Genomic DNA, 11820 nt, shown 5'->3' with positions numbered 1-11820 from the left:
TGGTACGCTCTTATGGAGATTCGGTTCACTGCCTTACTCAAGTCTGATTTACATTACATTTATTTTGCAGACTGTTTTATCCAAAGCAACGTACAATAAGTGCATAGATAACTTGTAAACATAATTTGGGATACCACAGTCAATGGCTTTCTCAACATCAGTCAAGTATGAAATACTCACTTGATATCTGCTAGAATGTTTCCCATATAACAGGGTTTGCGCAGATAATTGCTAATGTTTTGTCAATGTTGTCATGGCAGCCGGACGGTGCCTTTCCCCCATTTGGTGGCAGACCAACGGGAGGAGCAGGAGATGAAGAGTGGATCCCTCCATTTGATGATCCTGAATTTGGAATGGAAGATGACGGGTTCATGAGGGTAAGTCAACCATGTTGTACTGATATTACACACTCAACAGCCAGAATATGTCAGTGATGATTTGTATTCAAGCAACATTTATAACCTGAACTTTGACTTGCTAACCCATTAACATTTCTTTAAACTGACTCATGAATTTAATATTTGGTCAAGGTTAAAAACATTATTGAATCAGTTGATTGAATCCAGACCAGGATATCTTAAGACTGAGTTATTCTCTGACACTCACTTCATGCTGTCTCTGTCTTAGCCCACAGGCAGACCACCGTGTCGACGTCCGGGAAAACCGAACAGTGGAGAAACAGACCCTGAAACTGAGCCTGAGGGATCTGCACAAGGCCCTGATGAGGGAAGTCGAGGTGACAGGACTATACGGAGGGTAAGATATTAACGAGGGACATTTTTAGTATATTAAGCACTAAAATTTGACTTTAAAGTCCTGCATACAGAAATACAAAGTGGAGTAGAGCAATACTTCAGTATTCACGTTTCAGTGGTTAAATAGGGCCAGCAGAACCCAGAGATGAGTAGCCATGGCAGAGGCTTGTGAGCATGTGAAATGAGATTTGGTGGGAAGGGGGGGGGGGGTCCAAGTGTAAAATTCTCTTTCCTGTACCTGCTCAGACTCCAGGATCTGGGCGCCAGAGGGAGAGACCTGACAGGCCCCAGAGAGGCGGACGGGGGAGGAGGCCACAGGGAGAAGTAAGCACATGGGGGGGCCCCCGGTTTATGGTTTTAAAAAATCACAATAAAGAAACATATTTATTTATTTATTTATTTTTTATTTTTTTATTTATTTTTTTTATTTATTTATTTGTTTAACAAGAGAGAGAGATTGGTGTGTATTCAATCAAAATTCTCACACGTACATGCAAGAGCACACCGTTTGGCTATTTAACCTTCAGCAAACACAAAAGCAAACTTGGAAAACTTGGCATTTTTTTTTCTTTCTTCTACTTTATTCTTCTAAAGCATTTATCACAGAGTTAGAGACTTAAGTTATTTGAGTTGAATCTCTGCCATGTCCTAAAGTCTGGTGGCATTTTCAGAAGCCTAAGAATGGTAAACCTGGAGGACGCAGGATTAAGCCCTTCAAAGGAAAACGCCTGAATCCTGAGGATATGGTAAGTGCTTCCATTAATGCCTAGCCTGTGTCAAATGTGCTGTGCTCTAGTGCTGTGCTAAAAGGAAAGATTACACCCAATAATCCCTTCAAAAGGTTGACATTTGAGTCTTTTTTAAGTTTTTCTTCTCCTTGGGGACAGTGTGAAACGGCTTATTTATTATCTATGTATTATTTCCAGGAAATAGTAGGTTTTTCTATGTCCAATAAACCATTATTACTATTATTTTTTTCCCCCAGGAAAAAAGAGAATTCTTCCCCATCTTCACGGTAATATCTAACATTAGTTTGGCTCTTGAACTGCATTCAAAGTCAATAGATATGTGATTATTTGTAGTTTATTCAACCCTTTCACTATTTATTTTCATTTTTTCTTTTTTTTTTTTTGTAACAGGCTGAAAATGTTACCCTCCAGGTATGAAGAATATTAATTATAAAAAACATTTTTGTTATGAGGATTTAATAAAGCACTATTCTGCAGTGGTATCTGTGGTTATCCTGAAGTAACACTTTTGTGCCCTTCCTCCCATTCCCCAGAATGGCAATGAGATCCCCTTGAATGAGGTAAAGTGTTTATTTATTTTTTAATAAATAATACATAATTTCCATAGCATGCCATGCCATATATTATGTAATACGTTTGATCCAGTCACAAGATGCATTCAAGTTGATATGAAGCACCATAAAAAATGCACAATACCGTATACTGGATTTGTCAGCACTTACAATACAAAAGCAAGAACCCAGTTCCATTGTTTGCATTGCTGCATCTTACTCATAATTTGTAATTTGAGGTTTGTAGGTTCTATTTTTTGCTTGACTGGGAGAAGATGTAGATCAAATATGAATTGAATATGTAAAACATATTGTTGTGCAGGTCAGATTACTTTAATCAGAAATATCTTTCCCCTTTAGGGAGACAATGCATTTCTCTTGCCAATGGTAAGTGGAGATATTATATTGTTTTCAAAATCTGTCTTGTATTGGTCCACATGCATTCTGACATTTAGTTTAGTAAATAATAATCTGCAGCTCAGCTGAATTAATCAATTTGCTGAAATAAAAAATGAATGAAATCTTTTTGTTTTCTTCTGAATAATTGAATAACTTTGTTTTTAGGGTCCGAGGCGACGAGGACCAGAAAAGGTATTGATTACTTAATTACTTTGTTTTTATAAATTATCTTACAATATTTTAGATGGAAGAACATTTTATGCAATCTGAAAACTGACATGTAATATGAATAAAATGTGAAAGTATGCATAATGTCTTCTTACATATTTCACAGCCTGGAGAAAATGCCCCTCAGGAACTGGTACTATTATTATTATTATTATTATTATTATTATTATTATTATTATTATTATTATTATTATTATTGTTGTTGTTGTTGTTGTTGTTGTTGTTATTATTAGTAGTATTGGTATTGTTGTTTTTGTTGTTGCTGTTGTTGTTGTGAATTATTGTCCATTGGAATGAACCAATTTGAATAAATCTGATTTTTTCTTTTATATTTACTTCATCAATGTTCCTTTCCTCTTTGTTTCTTTTTTTTTAGTTTGGATATGGATATGGAGGAATTGTGGTAATAATGCATACTTTGCTATTTTTATTTCTGGGTGGTTGAAAGGGCACCTTCATTGTATTAAAATACCATCGCTTTCACCTATAATGATGTAGATGATGTAGATTGATTTCCATAAACAAAATTCTGAAGCTCAGGTGAATGCTGAATGGAAAACAGTGAGGGTATAGTGTAGCAGGCACTGAAAACATTTTTTCTTTTTTTGTTTACAGCCCTATCTGAACATCAAGTACAACCCATCATCTACGGTAATTGGAATTTTGTTCTTGTGGTCGGACATAATTTTTAACTATTAATCAAGCTCTGTATTTTTTTGAGAAATGTTCATTTATGATGAATACTGTTTATTTCCATTTATATAATTATGTAGTCAAAATAGATTATGTAGAATGAATGATCGAACTTTATGTTCAAAATTTATGTTTTTAATTCAAATTAACTCAAATTAACACTAGAATATGCAAATAATTATTCTCCTTTGTGTGTTTATGTTACAGCCCACGGTTTCATTTGAATATGGAGTCACACAGTTCTTTGGCTAGAAACCCAAGGTAATCTGGCCTCCGGAATATACCTCTTTATGTCTGTGATTGTGTTTCACCAAATCCTGCTTTGTCTACGTAAGACAGATAAGTCCCCACACTATGTTTGTTCTCTAGTGCAATTAATTTGCTAGCATCAAATTCCAGAGGTGACATTTGGAGTCGCTGTAAATATTACTTTATATTTATGAATGCAGATGTGATATACTTACACTTTATAACAATTTATATTTCTCTTCTATTACTTCCTCCTAAAAAGTCCAGCATTCTTGAAGGTTCTTATTGTTGATGCAATCCCAGTTATTAATCTTGTACACCTTTTTTTTCTTCACAGTGTGATTTCTAACATCTTCGAGGATCCATTAAAACACATTGCATGGGAATTTGATTTAGAAATGTAGAAATGTTAGGTACTTTTGGAGGGATTAGTGTAATTTAATTATGTAGTAATTTTCCTCATATCCTACACTGTATTAAGGAATTGAAGCCACTTTTAAGATTATTTAAGATTACTTGTATCTTGCTTAGTCATTAAACCTTTTTGCATCCAACTGCGTGTTGTCTGTGTTGTCTTTTGTTTTGATATTTTAATTAATGTATGCTTGAATTCATTTGAGGAAAAACAAAGCCCATTGAAAGTAAATATGCTTGGGGACCATTTATTAATAAAATATTAATATTTAGCTTAATATCAGATAGGCACACTTTAAGTAAATCATGAAAATCACACAAAAAATTGTGAAGAATTGGATTTATTTCTCATAGGATCAAATCATAAGTTGGTAGACACTGACAAGTAATGAACAGTATTGTTACTATGTCACAAGGAATACACATAGAGGCATTTCAAGACCATCTTACTTATTCTAACATCTGACTTTAAACACTTTATGTTGTCATTCATCAAAAATATAAAGAGCATCGAATATGATGATAAAATAAACATCCATATATATTTTATTTATGTGGAGACAAAAACAACACAAGGTGATGTCCAAGTCCTCCTGAAAAAAGTAAAAACTGCATTCATTAATCATTAGACTAGCCAATGTTATATACATTCTGCCTTTGCTGCTGAAATATGCTGATTATATCTTGTCAGGTGATACTTATCATTTACTAACAATTGTAATCTTAAAAACATTAAACATTTAAATTATTGATTTAAAAGAATTTCATTGCCTTACATTGCACTTTCTGGAATAACAAAATGTAATCAAAATTTCTCCAGAGGATACAAATTGGGCTTGTAGGATGCAATCATTATGCAAATGCATACCAAAGTTTTCAAGTAGAAATGGTAAATTGCTAATTTGTTACCTGCAATGCATGCTTCACATTTTGAGATTCTATGGCTCAAAGAGGAATGAGAAGCTTGAGCGACCCTGTGAAAAAAGAAACACTTACTATTTATCTGCCGTTAAGGTTTTCAAATGTATTAAACACAGTCTTTGATCAAAATGTTTTACAGAAAAAATCTAAAAATAGAACAGGAAAACAATAAATAATTTCAAGGGCGTTTGTGGTCGTGGCCATAAAATAGATTTGGTTTGTTTGACTGGCATGTTTGACTACAAATTCAAACAAAAACAATGACAGAGATTTGTTTGTGCGTTCATGGAAGAGCAGGTACTTACATCGTCTAAACCAGTTCTAGGAGTGTCCCCATGTCTTTCAGGGGGAGGGGCAGATGTTCTGGTTTCTGTTCCAGAAGTCACATGCACCTTTGGAAGAATAACAACATAATGTTAGATTAAAGTATGCTGGACAGTTTAAACAAACATAAATGCCAAAGTGCAATACTATATATAGTATGCATAATAATAAATAATAATATATTATTTCTTTCATTAGAAATGTTTCATTTAATTTGTCATAACACTTACTGCCTCAATTTGCCCCTGGGTCTGAGAAACCTGTTCAAAGAACAATAAAGCAACAAGAGAGGGCAATGAGGATTCATTTTTGCTTTTGCTTGTATCATTTTTGCATTTAGCCTAAAAAACCCTGATTTCTAGTTTTTGGCATTGATGAGATAGCACAAACAGAGCAAGAGCACATTGCACTCACAGAAAATAAAAGCTACAAATAAGCCTATTCCCAAAATAATTATTTTATTATCATATAGCTTGATCAGAATTGCTGATCTTCTAATACTCTTACTGTTGTACAGTATGCAATAGTTCAATGTACATGTAGTAAAGATGATCAAGACTGGTGCAGCAACACAGCCATACCTGCAGAGGGAGCTGGGGAGTCTGGGTAGTCTGCTCATAGTTCATTTGATTGACACCTTGTGTTGGCTGGAGGACCATGTTGGGGTTGGGCTGGGGGTACCTGTAGTAGTAATAAGGATATCTCTGCGAAAATAAAAGTTTTTTTTCTGATAAATGAATTTTAAAAATCCTTTTACTTACACATCTCATTATGTTCTCCACAAGATTTGCGTGCATTCTTATAAACACTGTGAAAAACGGTTGCAGTTTCACAGTACATGATTTTTCATAGCTTCCTATTGATTTACCTGCCCTCCAAGTCTCTGTCCGAATGGCATTGTGGGATAGTACCCAGGAACCATCTGTGAAAATACAGAGACAGAGAAAACAAGGGGTTCACCTGAGTTTAAACCTCCCCAGCCCATAAACAGCATGCAAACACACTGGTGAGTCTGTGGCAAGAGCAAACAGGCTGAGCAGCAGTATATGCTACCTGACTGGGAGCTTTAGGCTGCTGGGGGGCGTTGGGGTCTTGGGGGCCCTGGGCACCCTGGGGTGGTTCCTGCTGGCCAGGGGGGTACAGCACAGGGTTAAGAGGGTTGCCCCCTGTGGGCACCACCATGGACGGGTTCTGGGGGAGGAAGGGGCCTGCCATCTGGGTGTTGAAGGGCAGACCGATGTCCGCCCCTTGCTGGATCAAGTAGGGGGGCAGAAACGAAGCAGTCTGGGAAAATAAAGAAGGTTGACAGGAAAAGTTTTGAGTGAGTTCTGATGTGTACAGTGCTACTGTTTATGTAACATTACAGAGGTAATACATCGCACTGCTTGAACTGTATCCCACCTAGCTATTGTAAGGCAGTCAGATTTACATGTGCATTTAACAGTACGTGTACAATAAAAATATTTTAAATATTATTCCATCAGTTTATTAAGAACTTACCTGCGCTTGACCAAATCCAACACCAGAGAACGCCAGTGGATTGAGGCGTAGAAGCTGCAAGACAATTTTAAAAACCGCATTGATACCAGATTTCGCATTGATACCAGACTATGAAAAACAATATCATACTCATATTACATATGTTTACCTCATTACTGTTACTTGCAATAATTCCAAGCTGTATCTGAAAAGAAAACAAATATATATTTTTTCTTATTTGCATGCCTTGTTTGCTCTGATTATTATTATTATTATTTTGCAGTATGGTGAAAAATTTCTTACTGGAATTGCAGTGCAAGCACCCATAAAACAGGCAAATGCAATCACTGTGTGCAGCTTCATGATTTCTAAATAAGAAAGAGAGGAAAAAAAGAATGCATTGCAAGAGTATAACATATCCATACTCCCAGTATCCGATAAACTGTAGGCCAGGGATCCTCAAATCTGGCCCTGGTTGTTTTTCTTCCCAAGTAATTAACGGAACAATTAGCACCACTGATTGGCCAGACTATATTCACACCTGACTCCCAGGTGTGAAGGAGAATGGAAAATCAGCAGTTCTCAGCCCTCAAGGACCATGGTTTGAGGAACAGAGCTGTAGGCATTTACCACCAACATATCAATAACAGCATTACCTGAAGATTGGCATAAAAAACATTCTTTATTCAAAGCACTTGCTTGAAGAAGCAGAAGACACGTTTGACTGGACTGAGGAATTGTAGCGTAATTCCAGAGCTGAGAATTTGAAAACAGCACAAAGTAAATGAAAGCATTACCTCTTTTTGCAGGTTAGTCAGCCACAGACTTTCTTGGTTGCTTTCCCCTCTTCGTCCTTCAAGGAACTTGTGCCATCTCCCTGTCTCCCTTCGCTTTTTAAACTTTCACCATCGCCACAGGCAGCCAATCAGCTCTCCGAAGCGTGGCGGTTAGCGTGACACAGCAGAACACCTGGATGACATCACCCTTCAGGTCTGGAAGATTCAGACGGTCCAACAGGTAGACACGGCAACTGTGTTATTAGTGAAGAGCCATTGCATCCTGTGTCTCATCTAGAGCCGGCTTGTAATACGCAGGCCAGCTGCTACCGCTTTATTCTCTATCACTTTAATGTGGCAAAAAAGGCAGAAAACAACACCCTGACTGCCTGTTTGCAAAAGCAGGGCATTTTTCACTTTTGCATCAGCAACTTAAGCTCATGTCCCAGGTGCTTAGACCACATAAAATGTGTTTTCACAAGTGTTGTTATGTAAGAGTAGAGAATGTTTGGCCTGGATTCAGTCTACTGTTCTCAATCATCAAACTTACCCTGAGAAGAAAAAAAGTGGCACAGCGAAGCTGCTTTTTTATTATTATTATTTTTTTCTGTAAGTGAAGAAGGCGATATGCTGATTTCAATAGAGACATAAGCTTTGCTTGCCATAAAGGCCTCCTGAGACAAAATAATCTGTGAAATGAGCATGTGGATTTATCATTTGACATTACTTTCCATTTCTATATTTTGCGGAGCTCCTAATGATAAATAGCAGGGAGTGAGGTGAGTGGTTCCCCCAGTATGACAGCATGTTGTTGGCCACATTACTGCAGTGGTTGTGGAAACCTTCAGCCCATGTCTGGCTTCTCCTAAGACGCTTAATACCCGAATCCAGGTGAGCAGTGGCTGGGAGGCGCCATCAGAAAAAAATGACCTGAGGAGGCAGCTGTGGGATTACATCAACGGGAAGGCCGCAATCGCACGAGCGGTTAGATTGGTCAGACGCGAGCGTCTGGTAATGGCACATTAGCCGAAAGTGCGGTACTGACGGTATAATGCCGATGACCGGGGACGTGGGAACACGGGACGCGTGATGGAATGCAGAAGCAGACAGGGGTGAGACAACCGTGATCTGTGTTTTAAAACGTCAGCATTGGCCTGGAGTAGCCGCAGTGTCCTGCTGGGTCATAGCCAGATGCACTGTGGTACAGGAAAGGTGGGCGATATGGGCCTAATCTTTTCACCATTTTTGAGTGATACACAGCATGTGTCATGATAGTGTGTGTTAACATTGTTATTAAGAAACAAAGTAATCATAATAACTCGATTAATAAATAAAGACTTTTGCTAGTAAATACTCATAAATATGGTGTTGGATCTCAGTTTGCCTACATACGCTGTATACTGGGAAGTCCTTGGTATTATCTACCAAATATACCATGTGGCCCAACCTGTGTCCAAGTGGCCTTTTATCTATGGCTCTCTCCTTCTGATGTTTTCTCCAAGGTCTCTGTGGCGGTCATGATGGCTCTATTTCCTTACATCCCTGTCACTTTGAGGAAACTGTGGGCCCTGCATAGGGACTGACCTGCAATCCCACTGCATCTCACTTTGATTGGTCTGCATTGAACCCTCTACCCTTGACTGTGACACTGGCTGACAAGGTCACCATTTTCAGCCCTGTTTCTCTCATTGGCCTGTTCCATCCAGTCCTCCCAAGATACCGTTAGCTTGATGACCAACCAGGTTAGGTGATTCAGAAACCAAGACCACATCAGGCCTGAGAGTGGTCTCTGTGGTGGTCTCTCGGAACTTCACTTGTTTCCCGAGATCAAGTTTAAGCTAACAATCTCTTGCTGTTGCCAGGAGCTCCACTGTTACTTTCGGCTGACGTTTTGGCTGCTTTCCTTCACTGAGGAAAGGCATGGCTTTCTTTCCATGTTGGAGGCTCTTGCTGTTGTTTATAGCAGATTGTGCCAGATTGCTTTCATCACCTCGTCCAGGTGCCAGTGATAGTGCCCTCCTCCCACGGCTTACGGGCATCAGCATTCCTTTTCCCTGGTACAGCGGGCATGAGGGTAAGCATCAACTTTTGTCTTAATTTTGACTTTCAGAGATTGCGGCATTTGTCTTCATTATTTTATGATTAATTGATATGTATGACATCAAAGCCATTCCAAGTCAAATCATATTATCAAATACTTCAGCTATTTTTACATAGTGATATGATGCAAGCCTGAGCAGTTGAACAGATTCAAATCAATTCAGCATATTTACTGCAGAGAGAAATAAAAATAAATGTTGCATTATTAACATACATTATCACTATTAATAAAGCACGTTATGTGAGATTATTATCCATACAGGAGTGTTGTTGCTTATAAAATGTGACTGATAGAGCTTAGGAGAAAAGTAGTCTGAATGCATTATTCACATACAAGAATATAAATAGTTTAAAACTGTACTCCCATATATGTTTACTGAAACAAAGATAAAAAAACATATACACAACGTTCATGAAAATTAAAACTACCCTACATCAATACTACCACTGTCTTCATCATCTCAATTATAACAGGTCATTGAGTTAATTATTATAAAGATGAGATCATATTGACAGACTTTTGATTATGTTAAGGGGGTGCACCTACATAGTGAGGCCACTAGATGGAAATACGCTACAGTTAAATTTGAACCATGTTATAAAAGCTTATTTTTTCTTTTATGGATTCTTTGATAAAAAATTCCAACTTGAACCACTATTAGAGCACTCCATTTAACATTCAAGTTAATTAGTTACATAGAATGCGATGTCAGCCTTTTTGTCAGATGCAAATGAAACACAAATTAATTTATACAGTAGAAAGTTTATGAGGAAAAGGTCATGCACTTTCTCTTTAAAAATAATGTGAAATAGTCCGTCATTCAAACATACTGTTTTAATTATTTATCCTAGCACTTATAATACAGTAATCTATCTTGGTGAAGACATAATACGTATTCAGAAATAAAAACAAAGAATAATAAATAAATAATTAAATCTTACTATTTGACAATTTTTTGAGTCGATCTATCTGAGATATGAAGTATGATTATTTATATATATATATATATATATATATATATATATATATTCCCATGACATTGATTATGAGCAATATGTACCAATAAATGAACAGAATTACACTAATAACGGGTTGTGTAGGACACAGCTTATTATAAGGCCAAGGTTAATTGTTTTATCTATTCACATACTCATTCATTTTCATCACTGTTATTGCCACAGGTGCACTGTCTCTTCAAGCCTCATAAAGCTGTGTGGACGTTCAATGTGGTGAAGTCTTTCAGCTCAGACAAGGTTGCTATGAATGGTTGATAAGTATATCTGAATATGTATGTAAGTGTAAGTTTAATACATAAGTACATACATAAGTTGTGCACCATCTGATTTCTGCTATTTTGTAGTGTGCTAATGTTTAATTAATTTAATGTCTGAACAGTTCATGCCTATTATTTATTTATTTATTTATTTATTTATTTATTTATTTATTTATTTATTTATACTATATTAAGGAATAAAGCGTACAGCAAATGTTCCAGTGTGGAATCACCTCAGACGCATGTGACCCTGTGGTCTCAACGAGAGTGAATGACTTCACAAACTCAAAACCAACATAAATATGTTATTCCACTTAGCTAATCACACTCGTCACTTAGTCCTGCATGTCTCAGTGGATTGCAAAGCACACAGGAGTAATTTTCTCAGGTCTGTGGTTTCCTACGCAAAGGCATGGGACCTGATGTGTATCCCACAGCTGTTCCAAATGTGCACTCTGTTTGTTTGTGCATTGGAGCGGGCACCTGTACTAGCATGAATCTGAATATCTAACATTTGGCTGACTATACTGGAACAAACCACCCCATGGCTTTCGGCAAACAGCTGAAGCTGCTTTATTTGGGGCGTGGACTTGGATGGGGGACTGCCAAATTTTGGTATTAGAATCCACAGGTGGGTTGTGAGTTGGCATAGCTCACTAAATGCATATGTGGAAAAACGCATGCAGTATTATGTCCACTTCATGGATATTAACATGGGCATAAATAATTAGCTGGCATGCATGCAATTATATAAATGCAAAAATAAAAATTTGCAATGTCTACATGCTAATCTGAGCACCTACATTTTTATTTGGAGTGTGTACAAGTTTTTTTTTTTTTTTAACCACAAATTATCCTGGCTAAATGAGCTAACTGGCTGTATACACCAAGGCTGGTTCACTTGTAAA

The 11820-nt window shown here is 37.2% G+C and overlaps 2 protein-coding genes and 1 long non-coding RNA gene across 3 annotated transcripts in view; 1 reads left to right on the top strand and 2 right to left on the bottom strand.

Annotated features, from left to right (window-relative positions):
- The window catches only part of LOC135256083 (basic salivary proline-rich protein 2-like), a 5052-nt gene extending 873 nt beyond the window's left edge, over positions 1-4179 (top strand). Inside the window, exons 3-17 of the mRNA XM_064337959.1 lie at positions 1-2; positions 261-377; positions 628-756; positions 1002-1079; positions 1427-1501; positions 1741-1770; positions 1895-1915; positions 2038-2064; positions 2416-2442; positions 2620-2646; positions 2789-2815; positions 3059-3085; positions 3298-3333; positions 3583-3636; positions 3962-4179. The exon at positions 1-2 is cut by the window's left edge and continues 91 nt beyond it. Coding sequence (XP_064194029.1) covers positions 1-2; positions 261-377; positions 628-756; positions 1002-1079; positions 1427-1501; positions 1741-1770; positions 1895-1915; positions 2038-2064; positions 2416-2442; positions 2620-2646; positions 2789-2815; positions 3059-3085; positions 3298-3333; positions 3583-3627 — 668 coding nt within the window. The 3' untranslated portion in view covers positions 3628-3636; positions 3962-4179. The remainder of the gene's footprint in view (positions 3-260; positions 378-627; positions 757-1001; positions 1080-1426; positions 1502-1740; positions 1771-1894; positions 1916-2037; positions 2065-2415; positions 2443-2619; positions 2647-2788; positions 2816-3058; positions 3086-3297; positions 3334-3582; positions 3637-3961) is intronic.
- Positions 4180-4361: 182 nt separating this feature from the next.
- LOC135256082 (uncharacterized) lies at positions 4362-5351 on the bottom strand. Its single transcript, XR_010330366.1, has 3 exons — positions 5265-5351; positions 4948-5012; positions 4362-4631 (listed from the first exon to the last, which is right to left on the bottom strand). It is a non-coding gene; the product is annotated as an uncharacterized LOC135256082 (long non-coding RNA).
- Positions 5352-5492: 141 nt separating this feature from the next.
- On the bottom strand, positions 5493-7752 carry odam (odontogenic, ameloblast associated). Its single transcript, XM_064337921.1, has 8 exons — positions 7560-7752; positions 7066-7130; positions 6932-6967; positions 6784-6837; positions 6337-6567; positions 6152-6205; positions 5865-5987; positions 5493-5543 (listed from the first exon to the last, which is right to left on the bottom strand). The coding sequence occupies exons 2-8, from the start codon at positions 7123-7125 to the stop codon at positions 5493-5495; spliced, it is 609 nt and encodes a 202-aa protein (XP_064193991.1). The 5' UTR covers positions 7126-7130; positions 7560-7752.
- Positions 7753-11820: the final 4068 nt, after the last annotated feature.

Source organism: Anguilla rostrata, chromosome 5 (assembly GCF_018555375.3).
Source record: "Anguilla rostrata isolate EN2019 chromosome 5, ASM1855537v3, whole genome shotgun sequence".
NCBI classification, from domain to species: Eukaryota; Metazoa; Chordata; class Actinopteri; order Anguilliformes; family Anguillidae; genus Anguilla; species Anguilla rostrata.
The sequence above is the reverse complement of the archived record's forward strand: the minus strand, read 5'-3'. Positions and strand labels throughout refer to the sequence as shown.